Source organism: Callithrix jacchus, chromosome X (genome assembly GCF_049354715.1).
Source record: "Callithrix jacchus isolate 240 chromosome X, calJac240_pri, whole genome shotgun sequence".
Taxonomy (NCBI): Eukaryota; Metazoa; Chordata; class Mammalia; order Primates; family Cebidae; genus Callithrix; species Callithrix jacchus.
The window spans coordinates 111,680,918-111,706,899 of record NC_133524.1 but is presented as its reverse complement, the minus strand read 5'-3'; the positions used below and the strand labels follow the sequence as shown (position 1 = coordinate 111,706,899).

At 37.6% G+C, this 25,982-nt stretch overlaps 1 protein-coding gene across 1 annotated transcript in view; it reads left to right on the top strand.

The window, feature by feature from the left end:
• Positions 1–25,982, top strand: part of LOC144581147 (uncharacterized) — a 206,818-nt gene that overhangs the window by 62,728 nt on the left and 118,108 nt on the right. The window contains exon 2 of the mRNA XM_078363602.1: positions 1,759–1,878. Within this exon, the coding sequence (XP_078219728.1) occupies positions 1,759–1,878 (120 nt within the window). The remainder of the gene's footprint in view (positions 1–1,758; positions 1,879–25,982) is intronic.

Below are 25,982 nucleotides of genomic sequence, written 5' to 3'. Positions count from 1 at the left end.
ATTGACGGAGCAATGGATCAAGAAAACGCGTAAGAGGCAGCTAATTTAATTTCTCTTTAAGTAGTCTAATAATCCACTTTTAGCTTAGCTCAGTGATTTGGACTTAAGCAAATAAGCTTCTACCCTAGCAGGTTTTCAATTGCGCTCCGCAGAAGCTCACAGGACAGGATGCTCCAGAGTTCTGCCAGTGAAATATTTTGCCAAAAGTGGTCCATCACTTCCATGTATTTTAAATATTGATGTTTGGAGAAAGATTTAGTTAGGAAAAGTGCTCTGTTGCTAAACATACACACACATACATACACTCACAACACACACCACTTTTGCCATTCACTGGGCACACAATTACTTTAACTCATCAGTGCCCTCACATATGTTGTTTCTTCTGCCTGGAATAACCAAAACTAATCTCCCCAACTCTTTCAGGCAAAAAAAAAAAAAAAAAAAAAAAAAAAATTTGCTTTCTCTTCTAGACAGTATTTTTTTTTTTTTTTGAGATGGATTCTCTGTCATCAGGTTGGAGTGCAGTGGCATGATCTCGGCTCACTGCAACCTCCGCCTCCCGGGTTCAAGTGATTCCCCTGCCTCAGCCTCCTGAGTATCTAGGACTATAGGCATGCACAGCAACGCCTGGCTAATTTTTTGTATTTTAGAAGAGATGGGGTTTCACCATGTTGACCAGGATGGTCTTGATCTCCTGACCTTGTGATACACCCGCCTTGGCCTCCAAAAGTGCTGGGATTATAGGCATGAGACACCGCACCTGGCCCCTAGAGAGTATTTTGTATTTATCATTATTATAGCACTTTCCATGTTATATCATAACTATATTATTGCATGTACTGGCAATTCAACCTTCTAAATGCCTCTAGTATGTCATACCCTCTCCATTCCTTCTACCAATGCCTTAATTTACTCTTATCTCTCATCTGGATCATTTTGACAGCAGTCTTGACCCTTTCCTATCTATTTTCCATACTGCCACCAAGTTGACCCATCCAAGGCTCTATTCTGATTGTGTCATGCCCCAACTTAAAACATTCTTGTGAATCCCCATTGCCCTAAATAATAAAGTGCTTGCTTTGTAGCCTAGCTGACTTGTCCCTGCATTCCTCCACAGCCTTCTTTTACTGTGGCCCTCACTATATCCTTGAATCATACATTCTAGCCATGAGGGAGTACTGACCATTCATTCAGTAAGCCATGTTACTTCAAGGCTTTTTGCCTTTGTAAACACTGCACCTCTTATATTTTCTAGTGTTTAGCAAGGTTGCTTTTAGATTTCCACTTAAATATCACTTCCTCTGGGAAGTTTTCTGACCCTAAAGTGCCCTTTTTTGATCCACAGTTCTCTTTCATAATTTTTCTTTTTTTTTGAGTCAGGGTCTTGCTCTGTCACCCAGGCTGGAGTGCAGGGGCATGATCTCAGCTCACTGCAACCTCTGCCTCCTGGGTTCAAGCAATTCTTATACCTCAGCCTTTGGAGTAGCTGGGACTACAGGCATGGACAACCATACACAGCTAATTTTTGTATTTTTAATGGAGACGGTGTTTTACCATGTTTGCCAGGTTGGTCTCAAATTCCTGGCCTCAAGTGATCCACCAGCGGCTTCCCAAAGTGCTGAGATTACAGGCCTGAGCCACTGCGCCTGGCCTCTTTCATCCTTATTGACCATATTTCATGGTAATTGTCTGCTTTTGAATCTGTGTCTATCATAAGACTCTTAATTCTTTTTTTTTTTTTTTTTTTTGTGACAGGGTCTTGCTCTGTCACCCAGGCTGGAGTGCAGTGGCATGATCATGGTTCTCACTGCAACCTCAACCTCCTAGGCTCAAGTGATCCTCTCACGTCAGCCTGTCAAGTACCTGGGACCACAGGTATGCGCCACCATGCTGGGCTAATTTTTTAAACTTTTTGCAAAGATGGAATCCCAGTATATGTCTCAGGCTGGTCTCCTGGGGTCAAGCAATCCTTCTTTGGACTCCCAAAGTGGTGGGATGACAGCATGAGCTACTGCGCCTAGAGAACTTTTAAGTCTTAAGGGCAAGGACTATATCTTAATAATCTCTGTATCTCTATTTCCAAGTATAATGCCTTATACCAAGTAGTTGTTCAATAAGTAGTTTTTTTTAAAAATAGTGAGGGATGAATGTTTGGGAGGAAAATGTATGTTTGGCCTAGGGTAGGCTTAAGATATCTACTTTACTTTGGTGTCCTGGTTCATTCCCAACTAAAGCTTCCGGGTTTTAGAGAATGACATGGAGAGCCAGGTTGTTTTGGCCATGCCCAGAAAGTGCTGGCTTCAGTATAATCTACTAAATTTATGGAGTTATTTGTACCAAAATCAGATTAAATAGAATTTCACAGTCTAACAGCTACTGCAATATGTACTGTAGTACAATCAATAGCAGTAACATGAATATATTAGGAAAATGAGATTGCTGAAAGACTAAAGGAGAAAGGAATCTGGGTGCTATAGATACCCAACATAGTCACAGCTGTTGACTCTAGGGGACAACGGAACAAGAGGAGGATAAAATGAGCAATAAAAGGCCATTGAAAGCACACCTGTTATAGTAGGAGACAGGCCTTGGACGGTATCCGGTTACATGCCTAGGACAATTTGCCCCTTATTTATTTTAAACTCTGAGTAATCTAGGGATAAAATTGGACTGAGATGGGGCATTGTTCTAACATTTCCTATTGGCAATATCCTTTTTGTGTTACTGGGAAAAGACATATAGTCAAACAGAGCAGAGGCAATTTATCTTTTTAAATGAATGCATAAAATGTAAATAATGTAGGAAAAACAAAATTACTGAGCACTAACCATCCAATTCAAATGTAATCATACTGTTAATCTTTTCTGATGCCCTGTCTTGCAATAAATATAATTTTGTTTGAGAAATCTTACCATCCAGATGTTATTATTAAGATAATTATTTCGTCTTTAACCTCAACAGATGGATTAGATACCCAGGAATCTAGTTCTGTAAGTATCATATTTTAACAATTCCTGAAACCAAATGGGTAGCTTAATAAAACTACTCACTTAGATAATTATCTAGTTTTATCCAGTTATCTAGTTTTTTTATCTAGCTAAAACTAGATAATGTGTGTAGATAGCTAAAAATATTTGGATAGAAATGGAAACATGAAGTAAAAAATCTGGATTTAAAAAAAAAAATCTGGATTTACGTCTACATCATGACACTTTTTGTCCTGTTGAATTTTTGGTGCCTATGAAATACCTATGGTAGGCAGGTTTGGGGCTCAATTTCAGGGGAAAATGTCCACAGGGACTTAAGATATTATGTCTATGTTTGTCAAGCAGGCATAGAAGAAAGATCAAAGGGTAAAACACACTGAAAAATGGATCTTGAGCTAAAACTCCATAAGGTTAGTGGATTTGTGGGAATCTGAAGCCTTTTGAATGAAGGGTATAATCTGTACACAAAGTTTGAGTTCAATTAGGATCAGATATCAAAGATGATCGTGCTTACTTCAAATGATTTAACTGGATACCAGCCGAAAAGAGCGTAAGCTGGAAAGGAACTAGCAATGTTGTGACTAATATTCTGACAGATGCAAATAACAGGAACAAGAACTCTATAGCAATCCAGATGGAAAGAAAAAAATGAAAAAGGTCAAATAGACACAAATGGCTGATTTCTTTCACTGAATTTCATCCTAGTGATGAGTTCAAATAGTAAAGATCTCCTTTCAGAATAACAAATATCTATTAATTAAGAAATACCACACACCGTGGAATTTCTAAACCCATGCTATTAATAAGACCTTTTTAAGACCGAGAGGGAAAGGAGAGAGGAAGAAATGGGGGAAGGGAGATAGATAGAGATAGAGATAGGTAGACAGCTATAGAGTGAGAGATTGACAGAGAGAAATTGATTCTGAGAAACTAACTCTGTTTCTGCCTGATAGTCACTGGATGAAATCACAAAGAAAGCACTGGCAAGAGATCCGACCTCCTGGAATCCATTAAATACAAAAAAGGGAAAAATAACTAAATGTTGGTTGCAGATCAGCATGCTATATCCAAAGATTTGAGTAGAACTGTTTAAGGGTGAGCAGATTCAGTAATAAAATTTCATAATCAGCCCTCATAAAAATAACATGAACAGAAGTTTGCTGGGTTAGAGAGCAACTGCTGCTACTACATATGTTGCATTCCATAAGTCTGTCTTTACCAGAAACAAAGATGTTGGGCATTTAGCTCTCATTTTTGTTCTTGCCTCTTGGCATATGCAAGTTTCCACAATGCCTCCATTAGTTACTAGTCACAATTACACAGTTCTTTTGAGAGTGTGCTTAGAAGAAAAGACTAACCTTCTGATCAACTTAACTGGAGAGTTAGAATAGAAATTAGGGCTCATCTAGACTGGGGAGTGGTCACTGTATCAGTCATGTCCCTGCTCCTATACCTCCTTTGGTGGATCAGTTCAATAAACAAGAGTTATGTGGTAGAATGACTTGACATGAAAGTGTAGCCTGCTATACTGAGAAGTATTAAGGAGAAATTAGACACCAGATAGGCAAGATGCCAAGCACAGAGCAGTCAGCTAACACAGGATAGAACAGGTTGGAATGAGGCTTAAACAGACTAGAACAATGGTTTCTACCCCTTAAAAAATGAAGATCACACATTACTAGTAAGACAGTAACTTTAAAAAAATTACAAAAACAATAACTGCTCGTTCTGTAAAAATTTTATAAAACAGAAACAAAAGGAAGACAATAAAAAAACACACACACCGCCAGCACCGTATATAGCCAAAATTAACTCCTTGCTGTACATCCCACAAGATCTTTCTCTTTGCCTATACAGTTGTGTATATGCACATACCATATTTTAATCAGTTTAAGCTTTCACTTAATGATATTTTTATGAATAATACTAGTTTTATTTCTATATAATAATATATTATAAAGGTATATCACAATTTATTTTACTAATCTATTGTTCAACATGTATGGTGTTTCTTTTTTTTTGCTACTATGAAAAATACTGTAGTGAACATATCTGAACACATTGTTTTTAAAGAATCTGTTTTTGAATATTTGATATTATATCAAAATGTAAAAAATGAGACAACTAGGTATACACACACAAAAGCCTGATGTTGGATCTTCACCTCATACCAGATATAATAATTAGCTCTAAGTGGATTTTTAAAAAAGTAAATATAAGAACTAGAACATATAGCTTTTAAAAGAAAACTTAGAGGTAAAACTACATGACTTTGGATTTGGTAGTGCTTTCTTAGATATGACACTAGAAGTTCAAGCAACAACAGAAAAAAATAAACAAACTGGACTTTATAAAATTAAAAACTTTTATACACAAAAGGATACTATCCAGAGAGTAAAAAGACAATGCATAGAATGGGAGGAATTATTTGCAAACCAAATATTTGATAAAGGTCTTGTGACTAGAATACATAAAGACCTTCTACATTTCAACAACAAAAAGAAAAACAACCCAATTAAAAATAGGCAAAACATTGATTGTACTTTTTTCTTCTTTTTTTCAGTGTAATTTCTTTTTTAAAAATTATTTCAATTATTTTTGGAGAACACGTAGCATTTGGTTACATGGATAAGTTCTTTAGTGGTGATTTCTGAGATTTTGGTGCACCCATCACCTGAGCAGTGTACACTGCACCCAATGTGTAGTCTTTTATCCCTTACTCCCATCTCACCCTTCCCCTGAGTCCCCAGAGTCCTTAAATGGACATTTCTGCAAATAAAATATACAAACAGTCAGCAAGCACATGAAAAGATACTCAAAATCACAAATCATTAGAAAAATGGAAACCAAAACCACAAGGAGACACCATTTCACACTGATTAGGATGGCAATTATCAAAGAAAAAGCACAGGAAATAACAAGTGTTGACAAGGATGTGGAGAAATTAGAACCCTTGTGCAATGCTGGTGGGAACATAAAATGAAAATGGTGCTGCCATTTTGGAAAACAGTTTGATTGTTCCTCAAGATGTTAAACGTAGAATTACCATATATTGTAGCAATTCCACTCCTAGATATGTATACAAAGGAATTGAAAGCTGATGATCAAACAAAAACATGTATAGGCACTGTTTGCAATAGCCAAAATATAGAAACAAACACCCATCAATGGATGGATGGCGTATTGGTCCATTCTCACAGTTCTATAAAGAACTACCTGAGATGAGTAATATATAAAGAAAAGAGGTTTAATTGGCTCAAAGTTCCACGTAGCTGGGGAGGCCTCAGGAAACTTAAAATCCTGATGGGAGGTGAAGCTGAAGAAAGGCACATCTTCACAAGGCAGTAGTAGAGACAGGGGTGAAGGAGGAATTTCCAAACACTGAAAAAAGCATCAGAAATTATTCCAACCAAAGGGCAAAACAACCAACCAGTAACAAAATGGCAGGGTCAAATTCACACATAACAATACTAACATTAAATGTAAATGGACTAAATGCTCCAATCAAAAGACACAGTCTGGCAAATTGGATTAAAAGCCAAGAACCATCAGTGTACTGTATTCAGGAGACCCATCTCACATGCAAAGACACACATAGACTCAAAATAATGGGATTGAAGACAATTTACCAAGCAAATGGAGAGCAAAAAAAGCAAGGGTGGCAATCCTAGTCTCTGATAAAACAGACATTAAACCAACAAAAATCAAAAGAGACAAAGAAGGGCATTACATAATGATAAAAGGATCAATACAACAAGAAGAGCTAACAATTCTAAACATATATGCACCCAATACAGGAGTACCCAGACACATAAAGCAAGTCCTTAACATCATACAAAGAGACTTCAACTCCTGCACAATAATAGTGGGAGACTTTTGACACTCCAATGTCAATATTAGATGGATCATCGAAACAGAGAATCAACAAGGAAATCCAGGACTTGAACGCAGATCTGGACCAAGTGAACTTAATATACATTTACAGAACTCTCAACCCCAAATCCACAACATATACGTTCTTCGCAGCACCACATCACACTTATTCTAAAATTGAACACACAATTGGAAGTATATCACTCCTCAGCAAATGCAAAAGAATGGAAATCATAACAGTCTCTCAGACCACTGAAATAAAGGATATTCAGTTAGGAAAAGAGGAAGCCAAATTGTCTCTATTTGCAGACAACATGATTGCATATTTAGAAGACCCCATCATCTCAGCCCAAAATCTCCTGAAACTAATAAGCAACTTGAGCAAAGTCTCAGGGTACTAATTCAATGTGCAGAAATCACAAGCATTCCTATACACCAATAACAGACAAACAGAGAGCCAAATCAAAAGTGAACTCCCATTCATAATTGCTACAAAGAGAATAAAATACCTAGGAATACAACTAACAAAGGATGTAAAGGACCCCTTCAAGGAGAACTACAAACCACTGCTGAAGGAAATAAGATAGGACACAAACAGATGGAAAAACATTCCATGCTCATGGTTGGGAAGAATCAACATCATGAAAATGGCCATACTGCCCCAAGTAATTTATAGATTCATTGCTATCTCCATCAAGGTACCAATGACCTTCTTCATAGAACTGGAAAAATCCACTTCAAACTTCATATGGAACCAAAAGAGAGCCTGCATCACCAAAACAATCTTAAGCAAAAAAAACAAAGCTGGAAGCATCATGCTACCTGACTTCAAACTATACTACAAGGCCACAGTAATCAAAACAGCATGGTACTGGTGCCAAAACAGAGACATAGACCAGTGGAACAGAACAGAGGCCTCAGAAGTAACACCACACATCTACAATCATCTGATCTTTGACAAACCTGATAAAAACAAGCAATGGGGAAAGGATTCCCCATTTAATAAACGATGTTGGGAAAACTGGCTAGCTATGTGCAGAAAGCAGAAACTGGACCCCTTCCTGACACCTTACACTAAAATTAACTCCAGATAGATTAAAGACCTAAACATATGACCTAAAATCATAAAAACTCTAGAGGAAAACCTAGGCAAAACCATTCAGGACATAGGTATAGGCAAGGACTTCATGACTAAAACACCAAAAGCATTGGCAACAAAAGCCAAAATAGACAAATGGGATCTAATTAAACTGCAGAGCTTCTGTACAGCAAAGGAAACAATCATTAGAGTGAACTGGCAACCAATAGAATGGGAAAAAATTTTTGCAATCTACCCATCTGACAAAGGGCTAATATCCAGAATCTACAAAGAAGTAAAACAGATTTAAAAGAAACAAACAAACTCATTCAAAAGTGGGCAAAGGATATGAACAGACACTTTTCAAAAGAAGACATATATGAGGCCAACAAACATATGAAAAAATGCTCATTATCACTTGTCATTAGAGAAATGCAAATCAAAACCACACTGAGATACCATCTCACGCCTGTTAGAATGGCGATCATTAAAAAATCAGGAAACAACAGATGCTGGAGAGGATGTGGAGAAATAGGAACGCTTTTACACTGCTGGTGGGAGTGTAAATTAGTTCAACCATTGTGGAAGACATTGTGGGGATTCCTCAAGGACCTAAAAGTAGAAATACCATTTGACCCAGCAATCCCATTACTGGGTATTTACCCAAAGAATTATCAATCATTCTATTATAAAGACACATGCACACGTATGTTCAATTTGGCACTGTTTATAATAGCAAAGACTTGGAACCACCCAAATGTCCATCAGTGATAGACTAGATAAAGAAAATGTGGCACATATACATAATGGAATACTACACAGCAATAATGAACAATGAGTTCATGTCCTTCATAAGGACATGGATGAATCTGGAAACCATCATTCTTAGCAAACTGACAAAAGAACAGAAAATGAAACACCGCATGTTCTTATTCACAGGAGGGTGTTGAACAATGAGAACACGTGGACACAGAGAGGGGAGCATCACACTCCTGTCATTTGGCGGCAGGGGGGGTTAGGGGAGGGACAGTGCTGGATGGGGAGGGTGGGGAAGGATAGAGTGGGGAGAAATGCCAGATATAGGTGATGGGGGGATGAAGGCAGCAAACCACCTTGCCATATATGTACCTATGTAACAATCCTGTATGATCTGCACATGTACCCCAGAACCTAAAGTACTATAAAGAAAAGAAAAATAAAATCCCAAATAAAAAAAAATTGCTACCATACATATGTCCCGAAATTTCCAATTGAGATCTAGGATATATCATGAGTTACCAAAATTGCATACTGTTTGATATTTAGTTATTAATATATGGTTTTTACTTATTTGTTATCAAAACACATATATACAAGACCTCAAGAAGGGGAAATTTACTTGAGGAAATTGAATAATGACATTCCATATTTCTTTTTATTTATTTATTTATTTATTTATTTTCCTTTTTATTGCATTTTAAGTTTTGGGGTACATGTGCAGGACATGCAAAATAGTTGCATAGGTACACACACGGCAGTATGATTTGCTGCCTTCTTCCCCTTCACCCACATCTGGCATTTCTCCCCATCCTATCCTTCCCCAACTCCCCCCCATCCTGTCCCTCCCCTATTCCCCCAACAGACCCCAGTGTGTAATGCTCCCCTCCCTGTGTCCATATGTTCTCATTGTTCATCACTCACCTATGAGTGAGAACATGCGGTATTTCATTTTCTGTTCTTGTGTCAGTTTGCTGAGAATGATGTTCTCCAGATTCATCCATGTCCCTACAAAGGACACGAACTCATCGTTTTTGATTGCTGCATAATATTCCATGGTGTATATATGCCACATTTTCCCAGTCCAGTCTGTCATTGATGGGCATTTTGGTTGGTTCCAGGTCTTTGCTATTGTAAACAGTGCTGCAATGAACATTCGTGTGCATGTGTCCTTATAGTAGAACGATTTATAGTCCTTTGGATATATACCCAGTAATGAGATTGCTGGGTCAAATGGAATTTCTATTTCTAGGTCCTTGAGGAATCGCCACACTGTCTTCCACAATGGTTGAACTAATTTACACTCCCACCAGCAGTGTAAAAGTGTTCCTATTTCTCTACATCCTCTCCAGCATCTGTTGTCTCCAGATTTTTTAAGGATCGCCATTCTAACTGGCATGAGATGGTATCTCAATGTAGTTTTGATTTGCATTTCTCTAATGGCTGGTGATGATGACCATTTTTTCATATGTTTGTTGGGCTCATGTGTGTCTTCTTTTGTAAAGTGTCTGTTCATATCCTTTGCCCATTTTTGAATGGGCTTGTTTGTTTTTTTCTTGTAGATCTGTTTGAGTTCTTTGTAAATTCTGGATATCAGCCCTTTTTCAGATGGGTAAACTGCAAAAATTTTTTCCCATTCTGTTGGTTGCCGATTCACTCTAGTGACTGTTTCTTTTGCCGTGCAGAAGCTGTGGAGTTTGATTAGGTCCCATTTGTCTATTTTGGCTTTTGTTGCCAATGCTTTTGGTGTTTTGGTCATGAAGTCCTTGCCTACTCCTATGTCCTGAATGGTTTTGCCTGGATTTTCTTTTAGGGTTTTTATGGTGCCAGGTCTTATGTTTAAGTCTTTAATCCATCTGGGGTTAATTTTAGCGTAAGGTGTCAGAAAGGGGTACAGTTTCTGCTTTCTGCACATGGCTAGCCAGTTTTCCCAACACCATTTATTAAACAGGGAATCCTTTCTCCATTGTTTGTTTTTGTCAGGTTTATCCAAGATTGTATGGTTGTAGATAAGTTGTGTTGCCTCTGATGCCTGTGTTCTGTTCCATTGGTCTATATCTCTCTTTTGGTACCAGTACCATGCTGTTTTGATTACTGTAGCCTTGTAGTATAGTTTGAAGTCCAGTAGTGTGATGCCTCCTGCTGTGTTCTTTTTGCTTAGAATTGACTTGGCTATGTAGGCTCTCTTGGGGTTCCACATGAAGTCTAAGGTGTTTTTTTCCAGTTCTGTAAAGAAGGTCATTGGTAGCTTGATGGGGATAGCATTGAATCTATAAATTAGTTTGGGCAGTGTGGCCATTTTCACGATATTGATTCTTCCTAACCATGAACATGGAATGTTTCTCCATCTGTTTGTGTCCTCTCTTATTTTGTTGAGCAGAGGTTTGTAGTTCTCCTTGAAGAGGTCCCTTCCGTTCCTTGTTAGTTGTATTCCTAGGTATTTTATTCTCTTTGTAGCAATTGTGAATGGCAGTTCGTTCTTGATTTGGCTCTCTTTAAGTCTGCTATTGGTGTATAGGAATGCTTGTGATTTTTGCACATTGATTTTGTATCCTGAGACTTTGCTGAATTTGCTTATCAGTTTCAGGAGTTTTTGGGCTGAGACGATGGGGTCTTCTAAATATACTATCATGTCGTCTGCAAATAGAGACAATTTGGCTTCCTCCTTTCCTATTTGAATACCTTTTATTTCTTTTTCTTGCCTGATTGCTCTGGCGAGAACTTCCAGTACTATATTGAATGTGAGTGGTGAGAGAGGGCATCCTTGTCGAGAGCCAGATTTCAGAGGGAATGCTTCCAGTTTTTGCCCATTCAACATTCCAGATTTCAACAGAGCATGAAGCTATGCAGACATTTCATGTGGTTTAATTGTTAAAAATGCAAGACAAAGTGATTATCACCAACATTTTATCTAACTGTTGCATAATGAAGTATTGAGAAACAGCTTGAACTTATAACAACAGCACCTAGCACTGCATATTTTATATAATCTTTGATGTGTAATTTACACACAATAAAATTTACCCTTTTAAAATATATAAGTCAATAGTTTGTAGTATAGTTGTGCAACCATCACCGCTATCTAATTGATAGGATTTTGCTGTGTCCTCACCCAAAAATCGGATCCTGAATTTTAATCCCCATAATCCTCATAATCCCCATGTGTCAAGGGAGAGACCAGGTGGTGGTAACTGAATCATGGGGGCAGTTTCCCCCTTGCTGTGCTTGTGATAGTGAGTTCTTATGAGATCTGATGGTTTTATGTTTCTGGAAGTTCCTCCTGTGTTCATTCTCCTTCCTGCTGCCTGTGAAGAAGGTGTCTTGCTTCCCTGTCACCTTTCACCATGATTGCAAGTTTCCTGAGGCCTCCCCAGCCATGCTAAACTGTTAGTCAATTAAACCTCTTTACTTTATAAATTACCCAGTCTCAGGTATTTTCTTTAGCAATGTGAGAACAGACTAGTCAACTAATTTTAGAACATTTTCAACACCCTGAAAACATACCCATTTTGTATCTATTAGTAGTCACTCCTCATTCTTTTTGTTCCCACAGGCCTTTGCAACCACTAACATACAATATGTGTTTTTTTCTTTTTATTTCTTCTTTTTTTTAAACTTTTTTTTGGGAGATGGATTCTCGCTCTGTCACTCAGGCTGGAGTGCAATGGTACGATCTCGACTCACTGCAACCTTCACCTTCAGAGTTCAAGCCAATTATCCTGCCTCAATCTCCCAAGTAGCTGGGACTACAGGTATGCGCCACCATGCCTGGCTAATTTTTGTATTTTTAGTAAAGATGGTGTTTTACCACGTTGGCCAGGCTGGTCTCAAACTCCTGACCTCAAGTGATCCACCCACCTCAGCCTCCCAAAGCACTGAGATTATAGGCATGAGCCACTGTGCCTGGCCAATATGTGTCTTTTTTTTCTGACTGACTTCTTTCACATAGCATATTTTCATGGTCAGTCCACATTGTGACATGTATCAGTACCACATTCCTTTTCGTGACTGAATAATATTCCATTGTATGGCCATACCACATTTTGTTTTTTCATTCATCAGTAGTTAATGGATATTTGCACTGACTTAATCTTTTGGCCGTTATGGAAAATGCTGCTTTGAGCATTTATGTACCAGTTTTTGAGGGGTCATACTTTCAGTTATTCTGTATACATCCATAAGAGTCAAATTCCTGAGTCATATTTTATCTATGTATAATATTATGAAGAACTGTCAAATTATTTTTCATAGCTGTGGCAGCATTTTGCATTTCTACCAGCAGTATTTGAATGATCCAGTTTCTTTACATCCTCACCAATACCTGTTATTATCCTGTCTTTTTCATTACAACCATTTTAGTAGGTGTGAAACAGAAACATTGAACATAGTACAGAGTTCCCATATATACCCCAAAATACACAATACCCCTATTATTAAAACTTGCATTAATGTGGTATATTTGTTATGATTAATAGCTAACATTAATACATCATTAATTGAAGTCCATAGTTTACATGAAGATTCACTCTTAGTATTGTACATTTTATGGGTTTGAACAAATGTGTAATAACATGTATCCACCAAAACAATAGTTTCACTGCCCTAAAAATCCTCTAATAATCTATTCATCTTTCCCTTCCCCATAACCTCTAAAAAGCACTATCTTCATCATTTGCCTTTTCCAGAACATCAAATAATTGTAATCATAAAATATGTAGACTTTTCAGATTGGTTTCTTTCACTTAGTATTATTCATTTAAGATTTCTTCATTTTTTTTAAATAAACTTTTATTTTAGGTTCAGAGATACATGTGAAGGTTTGTCATATAGGTAAACTCGTGTCACTGAGGTGTGTTGTACAGATTATTTCATTACCCAGGTATTAAGCTCCGTACCCAATAGTTATCTTTTGCACTCCTCTCCCTCCCCCCACTTCCACCCTCAAGTAGACCCCAGCATCTGTTGTTTCCTTCTTTGTGTTTATGATTTCTCATAATTTAGCTGCCACTTATAAGTGAGAATATGCAGTATTCAGTTTTTTTGTACTTATGTTAGTTTGCTAAGGATAATAGCCTCCAGCTCCATCCATTTTCCTGCAAAATACATAGTCTTGTTCTTATTTATGGCTGCATAGTATTCCATGGTGTATATGTATCATATTTTCTTTATCCAATCTGTCACTGATGGGCCTTCATGTCTTTTCATGGCTTGATAACTCATTTCTTTCCACAAATTCATTTTTACATTTCCCTTTAACAAGTATTTATTGAGCTATATTAGTGGCACTGTGGTTTTGATTTGTATTTCACTAATGATGTTGAGCATCTTATAAATACTCATTGGCCATTTACATATCTTCTCTAAAGAAACTTCAGATTTTTTGTTCTTTTTCTTTTTTCTTTTTTGAGATGGAGTTTCACTCTTGTTACCCAGGCTGGAGTGCAATGGCGTGATCTTGGCTCACCGTGACCTCTGCCTCCTGGGTTCAGGCAATTCTCCTGCCTCAGCCTCCTGAGTAGCTGGGATTACAGGCACGCGTCACCATGCCCAGCTAATTTTTTGTATTTTTAGTAGAGACGGGGTTTCACCATGTTGACCAGGATGGTCTCGATATTTGGACCTCGTGATCCACCCGCCTCGGCCTCCCAAAGTGCTGGGATTACAGGCTTGAGCCACCACGCCTGGCCCTCTTTGTTCTTTTTCTTATTGAGTCACTAATCTTTTTATTGTTCAGTTGTAAGTGTCCTTTATATATGCAAATACACATTTCTCATTAGATTCAGATATATGGTTTGCAAGTATTTTCTCCCAGTCTGTGGGTTGTCTTTGTACTTTCTTGATGGTTTTAACATTGCATTTTTGTGGTGCCTTTCCCTGGAGCACTGAACTACTTTGATATATGAGGCTCATGAATAAGGTTGAGATTGCTCTTGTTTTAAAATAAATATGCCAGCATTTATATATCTAAAAATATATTTTCCACACTCAATTCATTGTCTTAGTAGGCTACGTATTTATTCCAAATATAGCTGAGCATGGATAGCTCACACCTGTAATCTCAGCACTTTGGGAGGCTGAGGTGGGAGGATCACTTGAGCCCAGGACTTAGAGACTAGCTTGGGCAACATAGTGAGACTCCACATGTATAAAAACATAAACAAATAAAATAAGTAGCCAGGTGTGGTACCATGCACCTGTGGCCCCAGCTACTCAGGAGTTTGCAGTGAGAGGATCACTTGGACCTGGGAGGTTATGGCTGTAGTAATTGGGCCACCGCCCTCCAGCCTGAATGACAGAGGGAGACTCTGTCTCAAATTGAAGAAGGCAAAGGAGTACGTGGAGGAGGAGGAGGAGGAGGTTGAGACTGCTTTTCTTTTAAAATGAATCTGCCAGTCTTTACATGTCTAAAAAAGATGTTTTCTACACCCAATTTATTGTCTTGTTAGGGTACATATTTCAAATATAATACTACCATTGTTTATATATTCAGTTTACTAGAAACGCAATAGATCAGTCATATTGTTCTAAAATAGTGTTTCTCAAATTTTAGGGTGCTTCAGAATCACTTGAAGCACTTGTTGATATATAGACTTGTGGGTTCCACCCTGAATTTCTGATTTAGGAGGTTTGAAATGGAGCCTGATAATGTGCATTTCTAACACATCTCCAGGTGACGCCAATGCTGCTGGTGCTGGGTCAAGCTTTGAGAATCATAGAGCAGCATTTCCCAAAGTGTCTATTGGGTATTTTAAAAAATTTTAATTAGTTTTCTTTTTCTAATCCTATGACATTAGTCTATGGGATATTAATAGCTATTACGTGATGGAAGGATTGCATTTTCATATAACTTTGTGAAAATCTGGATTAAGCAGATAGCAGATGTATTTCTTTCTTTCCCTTCCCCTGCTCCCCACCCCCCTTATTTTAAAGAGATGAGGTCTCACTCTGTCACCTAGGCTGGAGCGCAGTGGCTGGAGTGATCACAGCTCATTGTAGCCTTGAACTCTTGGGATCAAGAGATCCTCCCACCTCAGCCTTCTTCATAGCTCAGACTACAGGCACTTGCCACCACGTCCAATGAATAGATTTCTTTACTGTAAGTTTTCTCTGAGCTTTTAATCTATGAATGAGCATTTACAAGTTCCAAGGTTGAACATGATATTTTTTTCCCATGTTTTAACTATGGGCTGGTTTTTCAAAATCACTTTATTGAAATATAATTGGTATTTGTATATATTTCTTTTTAAACTTCAGATGTTTAAAGAGCACTGTTCCATACATTTTGATATATATAGACATTCATGTCCACAACCAAGGTAATTATTATATCCATAATCCTTCCAAATTTCCTCCTATCCCTTCTTAATCCTGCCTTCTGGTCATCACCATCTCCTGCTTTCATTACCAGGCAACCACCCATCTTATTTCTGCCATGAGTTTGTAATTTCTAGTATTTTACATAAATAAAATAATACAGTATGTCATCTTTTTTTTTTTTCCTGGCTTCTTTCACTTAGCATACTTAGTTTTAGATTTTTTTCTATGTTGTTACATTTATCAGTAGTTCATCCCTTTTTATGGCTGAATATATGGAAGTCTATTGTATGGGTATACCACAGTATATTTATCCATTCTTTCATTAGTGGATATTTCCATGTTTTAGCTATTATAAATAAAACGGTTTTGTACATTAGTGTACATGTCTTTACGGAGACATAGGTTTTCAGTTCTCTTGGATAAATATTACTATAATGGTTGAATCATATGGGAAGTGTATGTTTAACCTTTTAGTGTGTTTAATTTTTTAGAAAACTGCCAAACTGTTGTGTAAATTGGTTACTCCATTTTGCATTCTCGCCAGCAGTACAAGGCAGTTCCAGTTCTTCCAGATTCTTACCACACCGAGTATGGTCAGTGTTTTCATTTTAGCCATTTTAATAGATGTGTATTGATATACTGTCATGTGCTTCTCTAATGATTAATGATGTTGAGTATATTTTCGTGGGCTTATTTCCCATCTGTATATCTTCTCCAATGTAATGACTGATCAAATATTTTTCCCACATTATATTGGGCTTTTCTTCTTTTATTGATGATTTTTGAGAGATTTTTAAAAAATACATTTTTTATATTAGATATATGATATGTCGTCTATTAGATATGACACTTTTCCAAGAGACATCTAATAGGACTAGTGTTGCTTAGTTTAACTTTAAATGCATAAAATCATCTTTTTAATCTGTATTACTTAAGATTTATTCTGATTCAGTAGTTGGTCTTAATTTGTTTGTGTTGTTATAACAACATATCTGAGATTAGGTAATTTATAATAATAGAAATTTGTTTCTCACAGTTTTGGAAAGGCCAAGATCAAGTTGCCAGCAGGTTCAGTGTCTGGTGAAGGTCAAGTCTTTACTTTCAAGATAGCATCTTGAGGCTGTGCACAGTTGCTCATGCCTGTAATCTCAGCACTATGGGAGGCCAGTGCAAGAGGACCACTTGAGCTCAGGAGTTTGAGACCAGCCTGGGCAACAAAGCAAGACCTTGTCTCAACAAAATAAAAAATAAAAAAATTAGCTGGGTGTGGTGGTGTGTTCCTGTAGTCCCAGCTACTTGGAAGGCTGAGGCAGAAAGATTGCTTGAACCCGGGAGGTTGATCCTGCAATGAGCTGTGATTGCACCACTGCACTCCATCCCGTGTCACAGACAGAGACTCGGTCTCAAAAAAAAAGGAAAGAAAAGAAAAGATGGCACCTTGAACACTGTTTGCTGCAGAGGAGACAAATGCTGTGTCTTCACATGGCAGAAAGGACAGAAGGAAAAAGGATCTAGTTAATTCCCTCCAGCCCTTTTATAAAGCATGACTCCTATTCATACGGATAGAGCTGTCATGGCCTAATCACCTCCTAAAGACCCCACCCTTTTTTTTTTAGACAGGATCTCACTCTGTGGCCCAGGCTGGAGTGTAGTGGTACAATCACAGCTGACTGCAGCCTCAAACTCCTGGACTCACATCTTCCTCCTGCCTCAGCCTCCCAGGTAGCTGAGACTACAGACACACACCACTATGATCAACTAATTTTATTTTATTTTTTATAGAGACAGAGTCTCACCATATTGCCCAGGTTGGTCTCAGACACCTGGGCTTAAGATATCCTCTCACGCTGTCCTCCCAAATTGCTGGGATTACGGGCATGAGCCACTGTACCTGGCAAGCCCTATGTCTTAATAATTTTGCATTGGAGATTAAGTTTCAACATAAATTTTGGAAGGGACACAAATGTTTAAACCACAGCAGCAGGTTTGTTGTTGAGTCTCATAGTCTTCTTTCCTAGTAAGTCCTCAGATTATCCTGATTATGCTAATCCACGGACCACACTTTAAGTAGCAAGCCTTTAGCATACAGTGAAACTGATCTAGGAGAGAAAGGTTGTGCTTAGATTGATCATCTATCTTTCTTATTCATGAGCGTTGTCTTCAGAATTGCTTGCCAATTAAAAACAATGAAATATGCTGTCAAATAACAGTTTTTTTGCTGCTGAAGAGTGTGATGGACACTGCTGGATACCTACTCAATACCTACCACCCCTTCTTCCTTGTCAACAAACCTGAAAATGACCACATCACCTGTTAGGTAGTAAATCTTGATTAGTCTAAGCCAATGGTAGTAATCTCTTTCCCCTTGTTAGTGTTTGCAGTATGGACATGTAACTAAATTTTCATTAATTATATGAGAGAGGATGTTTTGGTGGGGAACTTTTTACGATAGTTTATTCAATCTTTAAAGTTATTCACAGGATAATATGGTCTCTTCTTCCACTGGTTGTAGTTATGCTATATGTTGTGGCTGGAACTGCAGCAATCATCTTGTGAACATAAGAAAGAAGAATATGGCAGAGGACAAAACTGCCACTTTATACATGGTGGAACAGAAAGATGGAATGAACCTTGTCCTATAATTCTTTGAGACACTGGAAAAATCAAACAAAAGAAAACAAACTCACTATACAGTACTAATGGGGAATGGTGGTAAAACATTCATAACAAACTCCACTCCATGATCTAGTTACCTCCCATCAGGCCCCACCTTCAACACTGAAGATTACAATTCAGCATTTAATTTGCTTGCTTCCATCTATGTTCAGCATCAAGGGTACAGGTGTGGAAGAGGCAGAAAGTTAGATTTAACTAGTGTTGGAGCTTTTTCAAGTGAGTAAGATGAAGCAAAGGGTAAGCTAGTTGAAGGGGTGATTACAGCATTTGACCACTGTAATGAATAATTTGGAAACCATGAGGTGGTTGAGGGAGAATGAAGGTTGAAGGCTACGCCTGAATTGGGATACACGCAAACTTCCTTAGGCATAATACACTTGTGTCCTGAGACCGATGTTAATAGTCATATCATTACAGACAAGTGGATATGAAAATATAAATTCTGGCATGTGTGTTAAGAAATCCAGTCACATCACTAATGTGCAACCTCACTTCGTTTGTATATTACCTTTCCTCTGGAAGGTAAAGCCATGAAACAATCTGTCAAACGCTACGCATGCTTCAGAGGCTGTAACTCAGAAAAATGAAGGTTTGAGTAAAAGCAGATGAAAGACTAGAGATACTAGAAAGGGGATGAAGAGAAAGGAGGGGTGGAGTAGAAAGGAAACAGCAGCCTCTGAGTATAAAAATTCCACTGGTAAATCAAACTAGTAAAAAAATAATATCTTAAAAAGAACTGATAGGATAAACAACAGTAATAAATGGGTGGTATAAGCAGAAGCATAAAAAGTATGGAAAATAATAATATTACTTATAGATAATAATTTATATAATATCTTCAGTGATGCTTCTGAAAGAATAAAGTTGAATTTACTTATCATTGAGGCATTTGAAAAGAAATCTATATTTTTTCAGTGCTTAGTATGCACAAAGCATTTTCATGGGTTTATTTATATTGCACTCTCAACAGCTCTAAAAAGTACATGCCATTATACGAATGGAGAATCGGAGATTTAGAATAGTTAAATCACTTATCTAAACCCTAAAACTTTTCACCGAGTCCAAAACCAGTGCCCCTTCCATTACTCAAACCATCTCCCAGTTTAATGAGATACTGTATGTAATAGTGTCTTCTTTTTTTCTTTCTCCATTTATGTTCAGCAGCAAGGGTACAGGTGTGGAAGAGGCAGAATGTCAGATTTAACTAGCGTTGGAGTTTTTTAAGTAAGATGAAGCAAGGGGTAAGCTAGTTGACGGGGAGATTACAGAGGGGGTGATGACTCATTCTATTGCCCAGGCTGAAGTGCAGTAGTGTGATCACAACTCACTGTAGCTTTGACCTCCTGGGTTAAAGTGATCCTCCCACTTCAGCCTGTGGGTGTGTGCTACCCTGCCTGACAAATTTTTGCATATTTTGTAGAGATGGCATTTCACTATGTTGCCCAGGCTAGTCTCTAACTCCTGGGCCCAAGTGATCCTTTTGCCTTGGCCTCCCAAAGTGTTGGGATTATAGGCGTGAACCACAACCCCTGGCCTAAAAGTATCCTTTTAAAATGTTATTAAAATCCATGCCAAATTTATTATTTTATAATAATTAATACTTAGAAAATGGAACAGAATGTTTGCAATTGTGTCTGTGAAGATAAGTATGCTAACTTAAAAGCCACACAACAGTTTGACTGGTTGAAGGGTAATGCAAATGAAAGTTAAAATGTTCCTCTGAATGAATGCATTTCATTGAGCCTCATAAACCATATATCTTTTAGTTCTATTTTTGTACATTATACTGTATTCACATTCATTTCATTTGATTGGATCCTTCAATTTTATTTCATTTTCTACATGGCCTTTTCCACAGATATTAAAATATCATTGGCTGCTGCTTTCAGCTAGGTGTCTACTATGCAGCATGGAGAACCTGACTCTATATTCTCCCAGATCCACATTCTACTTATTGCTGAATTATCTCCAACTTGATTTTTCCAGATTGTAAAAGTTTATAGAAATTTTCAAAAAATGTAATAGCCAGGCATTTGATTCTATTTGTTACTACATTATGCCACGTAAATAATATTTTGAAATGCAGAATGAATGACATCTAAAACATTACTAGAAAAGTACTCATTTTTAGGGAGGTTAGAAATCAGTACATTTCAGAGATTTTCAGAAACCTATATGAAAACAACATTGTTTTAAATACAGCAAGTCTACCTTCCATAAATTTTGGCTAAAATGCTGCTTTGTTTCTTATATAAGGAGAACTGGATTTTAAAGATGTAAGAGACGAAACAAGTATAAAGACTTTCATTCTTTTCTTTTTCATGGCAACTTATTTTGAGCTATGTAGATTAAGTGGAATTAGTATTTCCCTGATCAGACTGCTACAAATCAATTTATCTTGATACAAGTCTTTTTTTTTTTTTAAACACAGTCTCTCTCTGTTGCCCAGGCTGGAGTGCAGTGGTGCAATTTCAGCTCACTGCAACATCTGCCTCCCAGGTTCTAGGGATTCTCCTGCCTCCCAGGTTCTAGGGATTCTCAGCCTCCCAAGTAGCTGGAGGACTACAGGCACTAGCCACCATGCCTGGCTAATTTTTTTTTTTTTTTTTGTAGAGACAGGGTTCCATGTTAGCCAAGATGGTCTCCATCTCCTGACCTCATGATCCATCTGCCTCAGCCTCCCGAAGTGCTGGGATTACAGGTATGAGCCACCATGCCCAGCTGAATACGAGTCTTAACCATAGGAGTCATACCATAAATGTATTTGTATGAGACAAACAAGGACAGAAGAAAAGATGAAGAGAAGGAATACAGATATATCACTTCAGCCCTATGTGGCACGTTGTTGTTTTCTGATCCCAGACAAAGGTCTGTGGATGTCCCTGGCATTTGTTGACTGAATTTCACAACAGAATGTGGGGCATGACATACAGCCTAATGATTTTCCCTCTCACAAACTATGCAGGGAAAAATACTAGGCCATGTAAACATTCAAGCCAAGCAGTGAACTATTCACTAATAAGTTAGAAAAGTTCAAACAAGCTTCTTCAAATCTATTTACTGAATAAACTGAAACCTCAATGTTCCTAAACAACTTTACTAATCAAAAAACTCAACCCTTATATTATTTACAACTTTTCAGTAATAAACATATACATATTCAGTTAGAATTGCAAAAACATGGAACGAGATCACTTTATTTTATTCATTATTCTTTGGATGAATGGTAAACTATCTGTTGTCCTTTTACCACATTAAGGTACTTCATGTTTAATATAACCAAGAAAGTAATGTAGAAAAAGGAGCCATACACCAGAATGCCTTCAGGATGGGGGTAGGATTCCTTCTTTGACTTCAAAAACAAGAAATATAAAAACTCATATAGAGGAGAAAAATTTTCAAATTGAAGTCTTTACGACTTTGTCTGCTCAGGCTGCCATAAGAAAATACCACAGACTGGGTGGCTTAAACAACAGACATGTATTTCTCACAGTTTTGGAGGCTGGAAGTCTAGGCTGAAGGTGAAGGGCAAGGTAGGTTTCGTTCTGAGGCCTCTTCTCTGGGCTTGTAGGTGGCCCAACACATTGCTGTGTGCTCACATGACCTCTTCTCTGTGTTCACATGGGGAGAGTAAGTGAGCTCTCTGGTAAGAGCTTATAAGGGCACTAATCTCATCATGAGGATCCTACCACCACCAGGACCTCATATAACCCTGATTATTTCCTAAAGGCTTCATTTCCAAATACCATCACATTGGGAATTAGGACTTTAACATATGACTTTGGGGAGATACAAACATTGAATCCAGATATATCACTTCAGCTGTATGTGGCATGTTCTTATGTTCCAATTCCGGACAACATTCTGCAAATGTCATTCCCTGGCATTAGTTGACTGCATTTCACAATAGAATGTAGGGCATGACATACAGCCTAATGATTTTCCCTGTAACAGACTATGCAGGGAAAAATACTAGGCCATATAAACAGTCAAGCACAATTCACTAATAACACTTCACAAACATGTGGCATGGCTTTTAATATTAGTGCCTGTGTACCTATTTATTTCCTCCTGGATACTAGGTTTATAGATCAGACTCATTGTCATAGGGAAGACTGTGGTATCTTGGTTATGGTTTCATTGTTTGCTCAGCTAAACTTCCCATTAAGTTGATTATCAGAAATACCGTAAGTAGAACGTTTGCCTATCAACAGTTGTTGGCAGCTGGTATTGTATCTGATTTGTCAGTGTACATGCTGCACAAGTCATTAAGTATTTTAAATAACCACTGTTTATACATATACTTTATTCATACATTATCCATCAAAGCATATAATAAGGCATATGGAAATAGAAATATTTAAAAATAATTAGCAACTATTCTCATTAATTTTAAAATATTATTTTCTGATTGTAATGTAACTCAAGCTTAAAATAACTAAGTGATCTTGAATAATAAAAGTTAGATTTAGAACCTCCTGTGATTTCAGTAAGACTTAAAACTTTTTTCATTTAGGTGATATTCACATAAAATTAACCATTTTAAAAGGAACAATTCAGTGGTTCACAATATTGTACACCCACTGCTACTAACTACTTCCAAATGGTTTTCATCACCTGGAAAGGAAACCCCATACCCATTAAGTAGTTGCTCCTCAATTCCATTGCCCCAGCTCCTGGCAACCACTAATAGAGTTTTCGTACAAATTTGCCCATTCTGGACATTTCATATAAATAGAATCATACACTATGTGGTTGGTTTTTTCAACTAACTTTTTTCACTTAGCATACTATTTTCCAGGTTCATCCATGTTGCAGCATGTATCAGTAGTTCATTCTTTTTATACGGTTGGATCATATTAAATTGTATGTATATATAATAGTTTGTTCATTCATTTGTCTGTTGATGGGTATTTGGGCTGTTTCTACTTTCTAGCTATTGAGTTAGACTTCTACGAATACAATCAAGGCTCGAAACTCCGTCTTTGCCCCCAGTTTACATTATTAACTATCTTAGAAAGAGGATCTTAGTACTTCAAGTATCTTGCAGCACTTGGCTGTGTTGATCCTGAATTGCTCAGTCTCTTCCTATTTGAAAGCTTATGGAAGAATCTGTCTCATGCACTCAGCCTCCACAACAGAAAAATTAATCAGGCCACACAGCTTGAATTGCTTCTTTGCTTCCTCCTCCACCCTGTTGATCAGTTCTTTCCTAAACAGAGTGCCTTTCAATCTCTGCTGCTGCTTTCCTGCTTTTTTTCCACCGGGTATTTGCCAGCCATGCACCTGGTCCTTTGAGCGATTTGACATATGTAAGAGTATTTTTGTTCATGATCTAGACCATCCCCTAAAAATATCTTGGTATTAAAACTTCACTACACCTAAACACAACTTTAAAAAACCATATAAATGAAATTCAATATGAATCATATCCCAGCTTTCCCTTTGTCTCATTCTCATCTCTGCTCTAGTTGGCCATTCTTATGTCCAGCTTTTGGCTTGATGGCAAAGGAATAACTTTTAGTTATATAAACCAATTCCTCATCCATACAGATGTTATTCCTCTGACAAAACAGAATGCCTTGACCCAGTTTAGCTCTTCATTTCTTCTGAACAAAAGACATGAGGCTTGACTACAAGGTGAGAAATACAGGTCAGGAGAACCAAATTACCCACAGTGTGCTCCTGAAATCATACTATGTTAGCACCTGGCTTCTCTAGGTTTACAGAAGGCCTATACTGGTAGCCATTGGAAGAGCTTTATCCTTTGCATTTCTACTCAAGGAAAACTTATTCTTGGATGTTCCTCGTTTCTGAATTGCTCTAAAGAAATATTGTCCTTAAGATTCTAAAGCCAGCCAAGCATGGTGGTGCGGCTGCAGTCCCAGCTATTCGGGAGTCAGAGGTGGGAGAATCGTTTGATCCCATCGTTTGAGGCTGCAGTGAGCTGTGGTCGTGCCACTGCACTCCAGCTGGAGCTGCAAGACCCCATCTCTAAAAAAAAAAAAATTGTAAAGCTAAGAGGAGGCTGTGGGAAACTTCTCTCATACAGTGCTGGTTTTACCCAATATAGAGCACTTGATCACAAACCTGGGGCATAAACATTTTTTGGGGGGGCGGGAGAATTTGGAGTTTATTATTTTATGCAAAGCATTGAGACAGTCATTATGGCAAAAACCTAAATATAGCTTAAATTTCTGTTTACTTAGTATATAGTATATCATTATTTTATTGTTAAAATTATACAGTAAAATGAACTTTTTAGTGTACTGTCCTATGCATTATAGCATATCTTTTAAATTCTAAATTACATATGAAGCGAAGGCACTGCAATCTTTTCATGGCTTAGTGCCTCTATAGGGCTTAATCCAGCCCTGTAACTCAGGCATTTACAGGTCAAAAATGAATATCTAATTTTGAGAAGACTCATGATATAGCTCTATCATTTCTCATCTCACATTTAAAATTAAATAATGAGTTATAAATAGAGCATTTCACTGCCAAACTCCTTTTTCCTTCCTGTGTCACATGGTAACTTATGGCAATCAGCCCATTCTCTGATCAACAGAAAAAGAAATAATGTCCATAATTTTCAAGGATAACTGGCTCTGAAATGTGAAATATTTCTTACTTGCCTTTAACCTTGGAAAAATTTTAAAGATTTTTGAAAATGTTGGAGTTGAGAAAGTACAGTTTTGGTGTCATAATATCTTAACATGGGGTATATCTTATTTTAAACTTTATATCTTAAGTACAAATTAATTAATTAATTAACCGAGACAGGGTTGCACTCTGTTGCCCAGGCTTGAGTGCAGTGTTACCGTCACAGCTCACTGCAGTCTTGACCTCCCAGGCTCGCATGATCCTCCCATCTCAGCCTCCAGAATAGCTAGGACTACAGGTGCATGCCACTGCACCCAGCTAATTTTACTTTGTGTATAGACAGATTCTTACTATGTTGCCCTGGCTTGTCTTGAACTCCTAGGCTCAAGCAGTCTTCCCACCTCAGCCACCCAGAGTGCTGGGATTATAGATTTGAGACACCATGCCCAGCCTACTCTCTTTTTCAATTTCTGTTTTGCTGCAGCCGTTTACATGTCGAACCATAGGGCAACTGATTTTATTTTTCAAAATAATTTTAACCTGGCACTTGAAATTAATGTTTTCTACCTTCCTGTGTTCCACATAGGTTATAGCAAGTCTGTACCGAACAAAGAATATTTATACCAAGGTAGGATTTGAACCTGTGCCTTCTAGTTTGGAAAATCGAATTCCATTCAGTTTTACAGATA